Source organism: Acromyrmex echinatior, chromosome 14 (genome assembly GCF_024713525.1).
Source record: "Acromyrmex echinatior isolate Ae372 chromosome 14, ASM2471352v2, whole genome shotgun sequence".
In the NCBI taxonomy this organism is placed as follows: domain Eukaryota; kingdom Metazoa; phylum Arthropoda; class Insecta; order Hymenoptera; family Formicidae; genus Acromyrmex; species Acromyrmex echinatior.
Window position 1 is genome coordinate 1,061,731 of NC_141865.1, and position 14,513 is coordinate 1,076,243.

Below are 14,513 nucleotides of genomic sequence, written 5' to 3' on the forward strand. Positions count from 1 at the left end.
ATACATGTATTAGGTGTTGGAATTAATTCGTAGCGTTTTACAAGTGATGGGAAGTATTTTCATTAATGTATTTTTTAATGCTCATGTGAAATAAATAACATTCTTTCATTAAAAAACGCTACGAATTAATTCCAACACCTAATATATATATATATATATATACACATATATAAAATTCGCGTTTACATATGAATTTAGAAACAACATTTGAGCCTTTAACATTGCAGTTTTCTTAAATAAAATAGTTCTACTTTATTGTTTCAGTTAAATTAATGAGAGATTGGATAAGAGCAATGACGACTTTTATGAAAGATTAAAAATAACTTAAAGTGAGTGTTAATATGATATTATAAATTTTACAGTGCATGTACAATAAAATAAGAAGAAGCATCCAGGATTAAATTTATCCTAATCTGTTCTAACTTATCTTTAAGGTAATGGATGCATGAAATGCTACATATATATTTATAAAATTTATACAGGTATATTTTTATTAAATTGATGCATATATGCATCTGTAGATATATTAATAAAATCACCACGCATCCGTTACCTCAACAAAAACATCAATTCATCACTCACCAATTTGATGCGCAACAGCGGAGTTTCATCTGCATCGTCGCTACGATGATTCTGTAACAAAAAAATATAAAATCTAAATTAAAACAAAGCAAAAAAATCAAATAATATTTAAAAAAATATTTAGTAAACGTAATTCTTTTGAAAATAATCACATAATTTTCAAAATAATTTTACAAGCATCGAATTTTTTAATTTACCATTCATTTACATATTTATAAAAATAATTATATACTCGAAAAAATGTTATATTATAGACATTATATATATAATTATATAAAAACATTTTTTATATATGAAGCATTTTTTCCCGGGTATTTTCTAAAAAAATCTTAAAAATACATAGATATTTATAAAATTTCAAAATAATTTTAAGATAATTCTTTTTTTTCTAATTATTACTTTTAAATCATTGTAAAATAAAGCGAATAAATAGAAAAAAGATATTGATGTTATAATAGCAAAAAAGATATTTACCGCAAGGTTGCTCCGCCGGTGCCCGATGCCTCTCCCAGACCTCCTCCTCCTCTCAAAGTTGGGGTTGACACATCCTCTCGCACTGGACACTCGCGAAAAACACTCGCGAATAATGGATTATAATCGCGCGTGGACTATAACTTGAGTCCGATTACTTGAACGACACTCCCGGCGCGACGCGACGAACCGGCTGCGATTCGTTCATTTTCAAATAAAGCGGCGACGAGGGTACGTTAGCTTCCTCGTTGGATTTTTATACGAAGAGAACGATTTTATTCAATATCTAAAAATTTATCTAGATATATCATTTAGATTCGAAAATTTTTAGATTTGAGAAAAACCGTTCTTTTCGTATAAATATCCTCTGAGTACTGAACCCTTCCACCACGCCACAAGGTGTGCCCGTGAGAGGGAAGATAATCTGAAAAATGTAATAGCTATTATCTACATTACTATGCAACCGGTTAACTTTTACAAACACACGTCTGCAATTCGTTATTATTGCGAAATAAATTTAGAGCAGCTAAAAGGGTTGAATCTTTTATTTGTAGATGATGTCTGTAAGATATGATTAAAGTTAATGAAATGGGCTATTTAATAAAAAAGAGAAATGTTTCTTTTATTATATCGACAATAATAGTTTCAAAGAATTACGTTTAATTTTTAAACGGTTCGTATAACGGAAGATGCACAAAAACAAAAAAATAATTAAATTATTAAACTATATTAATTCTGAAAGCAGGAATTGCGTTATTTGGATGAGAATATTATTCATATTAACGTTGCTTTTTTTATGACTCGTGTGATACCGTTCGTATAGATAAACGCGGCCGTGTCGCGTGTCGCTCTTCTTCACATTTCTTTTTACATAATAATCGCAAAAAATGCTAGATATATAATAAGAAATGTTGTATTTTATGAATGTTCACGTAATACGATTACTAGAATGATTCATTATTCATAAGGTACAACGTTTCGTATTATATTTAGCATTCTTCGCGATAAAATTTTAAAAAGTAATGTGAAAGAACCGCACGCGACACGATTACCTATTTCTAAGAATCTCAGTAAGGGACCGCGCAGTAACTACGCGTAAATGTAAACATGACGCGCCGCTCCGTGCCACCCCGTACCATCCTCAACACAAGGTCATGCCAACCGTCTAACTGCCGAAATAAAACGAATATTACGAATAAGTAAAATAATATATTCTTCCCATTTTTAATGTTCTTCAATTAATAAAACGATTATTTCTAGTTTTAGCGGCGCGAATCGTTTAATGCGATATCATAATTATATTGCGATATACCGAGGAACATATTTGACGATTATTTTATAATTTTAAATATCAATTTTTCGTATCAATTACAATGTGCTGACAAAAGAAGTAAAAAGAGATTCTTATTAGCGTGATTTTCCTTACATAATTGCTCACGTGAAATGATTTTGACATCCCAATATTATATCTCAATTTTGATTACTCTTTTCTGTGAGGTACAATTAAATAAAGATTAATAATATGTCATCCTTTTTTTAAACGAAGATAAATACAAAAATTTATTTTATTATAGAACAATTTTGACCAAATAGAATAATAGCATGCATCTAACAATAAGAATCTCATTTTTATTGTTAGTTACCCCACATCCGCGAACGCACGAAATATTTAAAATATTCATGAGCTGCGTATGTGAGTAATGAATCTCAGAAATAAAGGGAAAAAGTGTAATACAACCTATAATCCTTTTCAATCCTTAATATACTCCTTAGTTTTAGGCAACCTTATGTAATTCGCGTTCGTAGATATCTAATTGCTATTAATGCGACACGCAGAGCGACTCGAAAACACGTGCGTCTCCCACCGAGATCGCCTAGCGAATGCCAAAGTGACGATCGACCACCGCGCCGCGCCCCCCTACGCCTTCGCCTCGCGGCCCACCGCTTTTCGTCGCGCGCGATCCTTCCCCCCTGCCTCCGCTTTCGTCTCGCGACCCACGGCTTTTCGTCACGCGCGATCCTTCACCTCCCCCCCCCCGTCCGCTTTCGTTCGCGACCAACCGCTTTTCGTCGCGCGCGACCCCCTTCCCCCCGAGCTTTTCGCCAGATGTTTTTAGATTTCACCCAACTATCGCGTATGAAAAATATTCAACGATTTATTCAATTATATTTTTCATATTTTACATGATTTTGACAAACGGATATCGCCGTACATTTCGCGTTTTGCTTTGTGGCATCTCGGGCACAATCCTATATTATTTGCATGGTTCTCTTAAACGAATTAGTAATTATTCGCGTGAGATATTTTTAATATTTTCAATAATTCTCAATTTTCATAATTCTTTTTAATGATCCATTCTTCAATAAAGATTGATAAAATATTCTATATATGTTCTTTATATAAAGATAAACGCAAAAAATCTTAATAAAATGAAACAATTTGTGCTAAATACAGGTTTAGTTAAAAGTATTAAATATCTTGTTAATCGTTATTTAATTTTTCAGTTAATAAATTAATTTAAGACACTCTACTTTTACTGCAAATTATTTTGTGTTTCAGAAATTCTTTAAACGTACGTATAATAAAATATAAAATAGATTCCAGAAACTTATTTAAAATATTAAATGAGTCAGAAATGTAGTTATTTAAAATAATAAATACTAAATTTCTCTTTTAATTTTTTTAATTTAAAATATATACTTTAATTTTCACCGCTTTTACAAGTATGTAAAAATTATTAAATGATTTTTACGTATATTTTGGCAACTTTAAAAAGAATTTGTAAAGTTGTATATTTATAACAAATTCTACATTGTTGTAACTAAATATAGTTAACAAAATGAGAAAAATGTACTTTTTCAAAAATGTATAACTCTAATAATAAACATAAATATTTAAATGTTAATGTTTTTTTTAAACTAAATTAAGTTAGAGTTAATGGCTTATAAATTTTTAACTTAAAAGAAGTTAATAAATTAAAGTTTAAAAATAACTAAATGAAGTTAAAAATCAATTAATTTAAAATTAATTAAATTAATATTTAAACGAAAAATATGTTCAGGATTGTCAGGTAGTAATTAAAACATTAAAAGTTAAAAAAAAGTTAAAAAGTTAATAACTTTTAATTTAGATAATTTTAAATGCATTAATTTTTAACTTCATTTAATTACTTTTAAACTTTAATTTATTAACTTCTTTTAAATTAAAAATTTTAAAATTTTAAAATTTTAAAATTTAAATTAAAAATTAGTTAACAGGATATTAATTATTAAAAATTGCCAAATATTGGTCTTGAATAATTTTTTACTCAAGTACTATCAACTTTACGTCTACAACTTAAGTCTCTAAGTGTCATGATAATTCTTGTACTCAGATCCTTTTCCTGTGAGGTTCTCTAAGGCTGAAATCAGACTATTAAGCATTCTACATAAAACGCAGAACACGGGTTGCAGGTCGCAAAACTAAAAATTAATCTAACGTATTTTAATTATAATATGGTTGTAGGACGCAAAACGCAAGACGCAGAAAATTGGATAAACTTCAACGTATTGTGACTTATTACAATCTGAAATGTTTCATCTGCGACCTGCGACCTGTGTCCTGCGTCTTATGTAGATCGGGCTTTAGTGTTTCCGGCCCGATCGGGATTTGAACCAACTTGAATTAGAAAATGCTTCGCTATTGGTTGACACGCTCTACCAATAACAGAACACGAAACATCATTACTTCAGCCCAGGTTAGTGCAATCTCGATCGGGCCGAAAACGCTAGATGCATTGAAGATTGAGATTAAAGATTAAAGATTGAAATTTCACCAATGAGGAAAAAAACTGGTTCCTTTTGTTCTGATTGGTCAAACATCAAAATCTTTCAATCTTCTCATTCTTCAATGCGTAGTCTGATTCCGGCCTAAGGCCTACGTTCCAAAACTTCTTCTCCGAGGAAAATTTTATTGTACTTGAAATACAATATATACTCGTATACTATAGCATATAGAGTAAGTAAATGTTAACTACACAACAATATCCACCTTTTTGCGGTGCAAAATTTCCTGATGGAAATAAATAATTGAAATCGCTAAAATAACTAAAATCTATTAAATTAAAAAAGATTTCAGCAATTTATTTCCATCAGGAGCAGCGCAAAAAGGTGGATATTGTTGTATAGTTAACATTTACTTCTTCAGAGGGCGGTAGTGCGCAACAGCATTTTGTGGTTACAGGTTTTGGGTCGTCATGTCCTCTCTCAGGTTTCTCTCTATATCTACTTACATCATGGTATATACATACATACATACGATGCGCGTTCGCGAGCAACTTTATGGCATGCCGCCGACCGGCCGTCGCCACGATCGTCACTCATTAACAGTCGAAATGAAGATGGCCGCCGAGGTGAGGTGGCTTTTCGTTTTCCTCGTGTCCTGTGGTGTGTCGTTGTGCCGCGGCGAGGCACCGCATCGGAAATTCGAGTACAAATACTCCTTCAAGCCACCGTATCTCGCGCAGAAGGACGGCAGCGTACCGTTCTGGGAATACGGCGGAAGTAAGTACTTCCACATCGCGTTAAAGGGTATATAACCTAAACCGACACCTGTCGCTCCGACCGCAACCTTCCGTATGTTACTCCGGAGGCGCCGATCTGGACGATGCAGCAGGATAACCCGCGGTTTTTTTGCGTCCTCGAGCGACCACCGTCTCTCTCTCGATTCCGCTGACGCATTTGCATAATTTCTTGTCACACTGATTTGAAAGCGATCAAAACACTGATGACGTTGACGCGTTTCTCGCTCGCACATGCCACTGAAATAAAGTAATGACTGTTTATAAGGCACGGAATTGCAATAATTCTGCAGTCAATACGTGTAATTAGAGACTTCCGAGAGTTGCTAACGTTCGATGATTATTTCTTTTCTACTAATATAGTTCAGTTGGATGCGAGAATGAAGATTGAAGAGAAAGATAAAATTATATTTAATTAATGATAAAAAAGTATTATTGAAAAATATGGAGAAAAATTCTTCTTTTTGTGTAAAAAAGTATCTGGGAATAGCATTCTAAGGAAATATTTAATAGTAATGCTAAACATTGCTATATTATGTTGATTTTAATTAAACATATGTTTACTTATCCCTTATGAAGGTATCAATCTTAATATAATTTTTTATCTGGTTTCAAATACAATATGTCTAAAGAAATATTTACTATTAGAAATATTAAATATTACTGTATTGATTTTAATTTAACATATGTTTTACTTGTCTCTTACAAGGATATAAAATCTTAATAAAGTATTTTCTATTTGGTTTCAAATATATAAATAATATATGTATAACAAATGTAATATAATCATTTTTTTCTAAAAACACATTTATGTTTTAAATATTTAATGAATGATAAAAGAAATATTAAACTCAGTTATTATACAGGGGTATGGCATACCAGAATATTTGAAAATTGTACAGCATTTCTAAAAACTGGAGAAATGAGGTACTGGATGTAGAAAAAAAAAGTTAAGTGTCAATTTTTCGTAGTATTCTTTCCCTTAGGGTCAGTTGTGTGAAAAAAGATGGTAGCAATCATTTTTGCATCATACTTGCATAGGAATATTTTAACACGTTTTTAATTAAAATATGCACCTTCAACAGCTCATTCCTTTAGTTTTTATTTTTATCTCTATATTAAGTACGATTAATAATTTTTTATGATTTTTGTAATAGTTTAAAAAATTGACTCTTGTTCATTATTAAATATTTTTTGTAATTTATAATTTTTGGCAATTCTACTACTGTATTTATTACAAGGCTCTTCTTTAAATCTTCCAAAATGAAGATTTTATACGAGAGAGATTTACTATAATCAGTGCATTTCCGAAAATTAGAGTCACTTTAACATTAGCGGGATATGCTATATTCCTGTGTCCGATAATGATGGAAGTAAAAGTACGTATGATAACTAAGGATTAAAGTAGAAGATTCCTTTGTATAAAAAAATATCTGATAATGTTTTAAAGAAGTATTTAATAATAATGTTAAAAAACATTGCTGTATTATGTTAATTTTAATTGAAGACATGTTTAACTTATTTCTTATAAAGATAACAATTTTAATATTATTTTCTATCTAATTTAACATATAAATATTACAAACATATAATATAAATGTAATATATTCGTTTTCTTCTAAAAATACATTTTAAATTGCAGATGCCATTGCTAGTGCAGAAAATGTCAGAGTAGCACCGTCACTTAGAAGCCAAAAAGGTTTGTGCAAATATCGTAAACATACCAATACTTAAAGTTTTTTAAGAAATAAATTATTAAAAATAATTTTTATAAGGTTTATGTATGCAGAATGTATAAAATATTAATTTTTCAAATACATTATAAAATGGACGATTTGCAACAATTTCGTAAGAGATTTATGAAATATATTGTTTAGGTGCAATATGGGTGAAACAACCCACAATTTTCGACTGGTGGGAGGTAGAATTAGTATTCCGAATAAGCGGACGTGGAAGGATAGGAGCGGATGGTTTGGCATTCTGGTACACAAGTGATAAGGGATTCTATAATGGCTCCGTTTTCGGCAGCTCAGATCTTTGGACGGGTTTGGGAATTTTCTTTGACTCATTCGATAATGACAATAAGCATAATAATCCATACATCATGGCGATAGTCAATGACGGCACAAAGGCCTTTGATCACATAAAGTAAATTACGTTCTTAACAACTTATATATGACTTGCTTGTTCGAACTAGTTTTATATAATTTGTGTTTCATTCTTAAATAGTGACGGCTCTACGCAACAATTATCAGGCTGTTTGCGAGATTTCCGCAATAAACCATTTGCCACACGAGCGCGGATAGAGTATTATATGAATTCGTTAACTGTGAGTATACTGGACATTTTTCTAGCTGTTTTTATCTTGACATTTCTCATTTGATTGGTCTCTTTTCTGTTCAAGCTGTTATTTCATAACGGTATGACGAATAATGATCAAGATTATGATATATGTTTCCGAGCTGACAACGTTATGTTGCCGAAAAATGGATATTTTGGAATTTCTGCCGCTACTGGTATGTATATAAAAAGTATTAATACAGTATACTGATGTAATTGCATATCGCATGTTTTTATGCATTTCTGATAATCTAGGTGGCCTGGCTGATGACCATGACATCTTATATTTTCTTACTACCTCTCTGCATCCTCCCGGACAGCTTCCAGTGGATGGGAATAAAGTTTCTACAGAGGAACAAGCCAAACTCCAACAGGAATACTTAGACTACCAAAAGAAATTAGATGAACAAAAAGAGGAATACCAAAAGTAAGAAAATGCGATGCCACAATGTTTTTACAATACTAAGTCTCAATATTGATATGTCATTCTAACAGGGAACATCCAGAAAGTCAAAAGATGGAATATGATGAGTACTTTGAAACTGAGAATCAAAGAGAATTACGGCAAATATTCCACGGACAAAGCCAGATGTTTGAAGTTTTACGCGATCTTCACAGGAAATTAGATGAGATTGTTGGAAGACAAGAGAGAGTTTTGGGTTTAGTATCTCAAATTGGACAAGGAGGTAAATTGCCAATTACAGTTGATTAAATTTGAGATGTGTCACAAGTGTCGTATAAATTATTTAAAAAGATTTTTTTGTAAAAGCTTTATTGTTCTAAACTTTTACATTATTATTTTATATTATTTTTTTATATGTGAATTTATAGTCTATTTTTTTCTCAAAATGGGACAATTGCTTCTTAATTTATCCATTTCTGAAATCTTTAGTTTTCCAAAAAATTAAAAATATATATAGAAAAAATTTTATTTTTCATCAACTCTATCTTTGGATTTTACATGAATTTTTAAAAGATTTAAATATATTTAATTTATTTACAAAAATATTTAGGTTAAATACTAAAAAGTTATAAAAATAAATTTATTAAAAAGAAATTGATATTAATTAAAGCAATAAAATTAAGATAATATTTAGAATTTGTAACTTTTAAATAACAAAAGATTCTAATTTATATCAAGGCAATATTATATCATTTAATTTGATCTAAATGCATAATTAGGTGTGCAAGTTCAGGGCCAACCAGGACACCAACCTGTGCTGATTGACACCATACGTCGACAGGAAGTCGAGGCTGTGCTAAATAATCAAAATATCATATTGAATACAGCTAGGGAAATTAAATCTTTTATGGGAGAAGTTCATTCTAAGACTGAATCTATTCTTAATAATCAAGCACATGCCCCGACAGCGCAGGTCTTTATATTCTTTGTAATATCTAAAAACAACAGTCAAGTTTCACAAAACTTTTCTGACATCAATAAATTTCATAGGTGCAGCCAATGGGATATGATTATCAGTCATTCATAACAGAGATGCGAGACGGACTTAACACATTGAAAAAGGATGTTAAAACTCCGTTAAACACAGATTGTCCTAATTGTCTAACGACTACCGTGTTCTTACTGTTCATTGGGGTACAGATGATAATATTATTGGTGTACAGTCTTTATCGGTAATTATACACAATTGCAATACCTTAACAATTATTCACGCACAAAAAGAAAGAATTATATAATATAATTTTTTTTCATTTTATAGGGACAATAAGGAAGCGCAGATGAAAAAACTCTACTAATGTACACATTGTCCACATCGACAAATTTAAAATGCATTCTTGTTTGCATTATTTTTATTACTCGTTATTCGTATCCGCGAAGTATGCGTGTTTCGACATTACATTTGTAAAATAACTTGCTCATCTGTTAAATTGATGTAAAATTGTACAGCATCCGTCGGATATTGCTTCACGAGGACACAAGGACATCTCGCGGTGATGTGACTCGCTGTTTGAAGTATCTCCATTTAAATATCCATAAAAAAAAAATCAGAAGCCATCTCCATCACAGTGCAATGTGTGTTTAACGCTGTGCAATCTATATTACAATTGTCATATATTGATAAAATGGGGTTTGGAAGAAATAATTTAAGTTGGAGCTTACTTACGGAGTTAACCTGGGAGTTATTAAAGATGTCTCATGATTTTTTTTTGTATCGTTATACATAAATATATATAATATATATAGTTTTTTACTTGTCAATCATCGGAAAACATATTTATCGTTACGCACACATCGTTTTCGTGAATTCTTCATTTATAATCGCTGTAATATTGAAATCTCGTTGAAATCTCGTTACAACTTTCTGTATAAATCTTTGTACGATATTTTGTATCACGCATTTAGTACATGAATATATGGATTATTCTTTATTCTTAAGAACTTCTTCGTCACACTTGAGATCGTCGGCATTCTGCCTTGCTTTGGAGCAAGGAGAGATTTATCATATGGCGTAGCTTTCAATACGTTATGTAACAATAACGGTTTCGAATGTCGCCGCTCAGCTATTTCAACGGAGACTACTGTTATGGAAAAAAATAAGCATTTGTGTGTTCTACAATCTACTCTGTCATGTAAACATGATTGTGTACAGTGAGACTGCGTTTTGAACGCCACGCGATAAAAGACCTCTGAGTAATGTATGTACGTGTGTAAGGTGCATGAGTAGAGTTATAGCGTATGGGAGCGAAATGGAGAGATCTCTAAATTCGTTATTCCCCTGCGTCATTGCATTTGTAAAAGTTTATTGAATATTGTATGTAGTTGTACGAGGGAAATCTGAGATAAAGAATACAAGAAGAATGGAAAGTGAAAAAAATGGAATTAATTAACGATAACATTACATGGATTTTTATCCCCTTATATGTTCAATTTCATTCTTTAATTTAATCCTCACTCGAAGACAAAGATATAGTGGTCATAATTACAAGCAGGTCATAATTACAAACATGCACACACACACGCGCGCGCGCGTTTATTTTCTTTTCACAGAATTAAGAATTTTTTCAGAATTTTTTATGAACTTTTGAATACTGCATTTTTTTATTTTTACCAACATGAAAAAATATGGTATTAAAAAATTCTGAAAAAAATCTCAAAACTTTATGAGAAAAAATAAACAATTTTGTCTCTTGTCTTTCTGTAAAATTGATAGTATTTGAGTAAAAAATTATTTAAGACCAAAATTCAACGATTTTTAGTATCTTGTTAATTATTTCAAAAATTGCAAAGTGATAGAGGACTTTTCGATTCAGTTTACTCCATTCTATTATATATACACAAATGTTTTGTCAAAACCGGACACTATATGTATATAGTTGGATAAATTATTTTGTAGTTATTGCAATTATTGTATAAAATAGTTTCTTCAACTATATGTGTATGTATACATTAAATCTACATGTAAAACTTATTGTCCATTTAATTGCTATTACTATGTTTTTCTGCGAGTATAATTAATGCATTGATTAAATACTATAATATAATGCTATAGTATTTCTTATTATAATATAGTAAGAAAAAATTAAAATTAATTATAATTTAATTCATTCTATTATTTTTTAAATTTATTATAACATTATGGTAATTTAGTAATTACAATAATTATATTTTGCGAGAAACTTGAACGATCCGTGATTGTTTTCATTGATTTGAAATGCATTTTACTATCGATAAATCTCGCTCCACGTCGATATATTTATATCGATCATGGTTCACATTTTTCCTAATAGGTGTAGCGGTTTCGCGTGCTCTTTCGGCCATTCGCTTTACGGTAAGGTAATAATATGACAAATAATTTAATGTAATCTGAGGCATCTGATTGTTATAACAAAAATGTATTGTAATTAACATTTTAATATCATATAATTTGGATCTAATCTCTTCAAGTGACACTATATTTTTGCGATATTAAGAGTTAATTTTGTTTTTTCGTGAAGTACACATATGCCTCCTTAGTGTTTGATATTTCAAATTATAAATAAATATATGTATTTTACTCTTTTTGGATTTATAGAGATTAATTGTAATTTCAACTGTTAATAAGTTATTATTGATAAGTTTGTTTCTTTTCTCGTGCACATTCTGCACGTGAAACATGCAAGCATAACCTTTATAACCTCTAAACTACAGCGATACTGTGTATACAAGTATAAAATAATTAGACCTGTTCTTTTAAAAATTATGCATGGTTCATCTTTCTTCTTTTTTTTTCTACTTTAGAAATAAAAAATGAACGATTCAGTTAAAAAAAATATCTATTGCATCTAATTTCTAGAGATACTTAATTACCTATAAATCTTGTTTCTTTAGTAATTAAACCTAATTATACTTTTATTTTTATAGATGGTGGACACAAAAGCTGAAACTCCTGAGAAGAAGGCTGCAGCTGCTCCAGCTGCAGCCAAAGAAGGTGCAAAGAGCAAAGGAAAATCCGTAAAAGGAAAGCCTGCAAGAGGAAAGCCAAGGAATTATGACTTAGGAAATGGCATCTACAGGTTTAGTCGTACTCGCATGTTTCACAAAAAGGCTGTCTATAAATTCCTTGGGAAGAAAACTCCAAAAAAGGTAAACAGTTACTCATTAATTGAAAAATATATGCAAATATAAAGTATATTGGATAATTAATATTTTTCAAAATTATAAACCGAACATTATACTAGGAATGTACGATCTTGATTCATTTTACTAAAAAATGATCTCTTTGTTCTAAAAAGATCGTTTTTTCTTAATAACTTCGCCAAAGCCTGTTTTTGAGGCAGATCGATTTATTTAATTAAGAGATCATTCTTAAATTTCGTCAATAAGAGTTACGTACATTTTCAAAAGCTACAACAATTGAGATACATTCTCACTGCCTTCTGAAACATACATGATAATTAGTAATTAAAAATGTATAATTCAAGATGTTTATATTAGGTATGCTATAAATTTTTATATAGTATTATACAACATTTGTGTCTTGTTTTCTGAACGTAATAATTTAGTCGAATTTTGGACATTGGGAGTATGTTTAGGAATTCAGGATATATTATTTTATTTCTATTCATCAAATGTTAAATAAGGATAAAACGATCCTGAATCTATATCTCTATTCCACAATTCTTGAAGACAGTTTGGTATCATTACATTGCACAGCTTTTTTTATTATAATCTTTGCGCAATGATAATGTAATGATATCGATACTGTCATTAGTTACAGTCAAGAGTTACAGAATTGGGATACTGAATTCAGATAAAGTTTCCGAATGTCAGCTGGTAGCGTTGTAGTTGTCATATTAATTTTTTAATGACGTAATGGCGTATTATATTTCATTTACATGTCACAATTAATAAACATCTTAAAACACTCCAAAGAACTTGCAAAAATATCTCAGTCAGAATTTGAATCTGGGACACCTGATTCTTCCAAAATTATTTGAGCAGTGATCAATTAATTACCAAATCATAACTAATTGATCGAGAATATTTTATATTATATTTCTAAATGAGCAAATATAAATTTGACTTATATTGATGTATTGTCATAGGTCAAGCCCAAGAAACCACTAACTATTGAAAAGCAGATTGGGGGTGATAAAAACGGAGAAAAGCGTATCGTGCTTTTGAAGAAAAGACGCGCAAATTATCCTACTGCTGATCGGGTTTCTGTGCACCATGCTAAAAAATGTTTCCATGAACATCGTCGTTACTTGAGACCTACTCTGACACCAGGAACAATCTGTATCCTGTTGGCTGGTCCTCATAAAGGAAAGAGAGTAGTTTATCTGAAACAATTAAAGAGTGGCTTGCTTTTGATTACTGGTGTGTGAATTTTATATTTTATGATAGATATTTTATTATGAAATTTAAAACAAGACTTATAATTTATAACAATTATTAACAAATTCTCGTAGGACCATTCCTGATTAATGCCTGTCCTTTGCGAAGAGTTAGTCAAAATTATGTGATTGCTACCTCCACGAAATTGAATGTCAGAGGCATCAAATTGCTTGGACACCTTAATGATGATTATTTCAAAAGAAAACGTGACAAGCGCGCTAAAAAAGAGGAAGGTGACATCTTCAGTAAAAAGAAGGAAGAATATAAACCGAGCGATCAAAGAAAGGCTGATCAGAAAGTAGTTGACAAAATGGTAATTGACGCTATTAAGAAACATCCAGATAAGAAGTTGCTGTTCACATATCTATCGGCAATGTTTGGATTACGAAGCAGTCAGTATCCACACAGAATGAAATTTTAATTCTCTGTGCTTATAATTCAAGGAAATAAATATAAAATTAAATCTACCTTTCATATTCTTTTTCTCTCTTTTATCCTTTATTACTTATATTAAATTTATGTATAGAATGTCTGAGAAAATGTTGGATGTCAACAAGGCTGGGTATGTATTTGAAATATTTTTAATTGAAAAAAAACAGTATGTGAAACAATTGTATTTTGTATTTCAGGGTAGCACATGTTTTATATTTTGTATTTTATAAGAGCATATTGAAATATATTTTGTATTTCAAATACTACTTAATAATCATATATATATATAT

At 30.5% G+C, this 14,513-nt stretch overlaps 2 protein-coding genes and 1 long non-coding RNA gene across 4 annotated transcripts; 2 read left to right on the forward strand and 1 right to left on the reverse strand.

Annotated features, from left to right (window-relative positions):
- On the reverse strand, positions 1 to 3,000 carry LOC147907307 (uncharacterized). The gene is made up of 3 exons (XR_015547262.1): positions 2,792 to 3,000; positions 1,057 to 1,477; positions 1 to 633 (listed from the first exon to the last, which is right to left on the reverse strand). It is a non-coding gene; the product is annotated as an uncharacterized LOC147907307 (long non-coding RNA).
- Positions 3,001 to 5,353: 2,353 nt separating this feature from the next.
- On the forward strand, positions 5,354 to 11,156 carry ergic53 (lectin, mannose binding protein ergic53). Its single transcript, XM_011053713.2, has 10 exons — positions 5,354 to 5,595; positions 7,255 to 7,311; positions 7,490 to 7,760; positions 7,842 to 7,941; positions 8,017 to 8,128; positions 8,208 to 8,379; positions 8,448 to 8,638; positions 9,135 to 9,328; positions 9,406 to 9,587; positions 9,674 to 11,156. Exons 1-10 carry the CDS (start codon positions 5,379 to 5,381, stop codon positions 9,708 to 9,710), a joined length of 1,533 nt encoding a protein of 510 aa, XP_011052015.2. The 5' UTR covers positions 5,354 to 5,378; the 3' UTR covers positions 9,711 to 11,156.
- Positions 11,157 to 11,611: 455 nt separating this feature from the next.
- RpL6 (ribosomal protein L6) lies at positions 11,612 to 14,258 on the forward strand. Of its 2 annotated transcripts, none has more exons than XM_011053712.2 (4): positions 11,612 to 11,743; positions 12,316 to 12,537; positions 13,500 to 13,773; positions 13,866 to 14,258. In XM_011053712.2, the coding sequence occupies exons 1-4, from the start codon at positions 11,627 to 11,629 to the stop codon at positions 14,210 to 14,212; spliced, it is 960 nt and encodes a 319-aa protein (XP_011052014.2). In that variant the 5' UTR covers positions 11,612 to 11,626; the 3' UTR covers positions 14,213 to 14,258. The 2 variants fall into 2 exon arrangements, with proteins under 2 accessions (XP_011052014.2, XP_087269278.1); XM_087413152.1 differs by having other exon boundaries at positions 11,708 to 11,748.
- Positions 14,259 to 14,513: the final 255 nt, after the last annotated feature.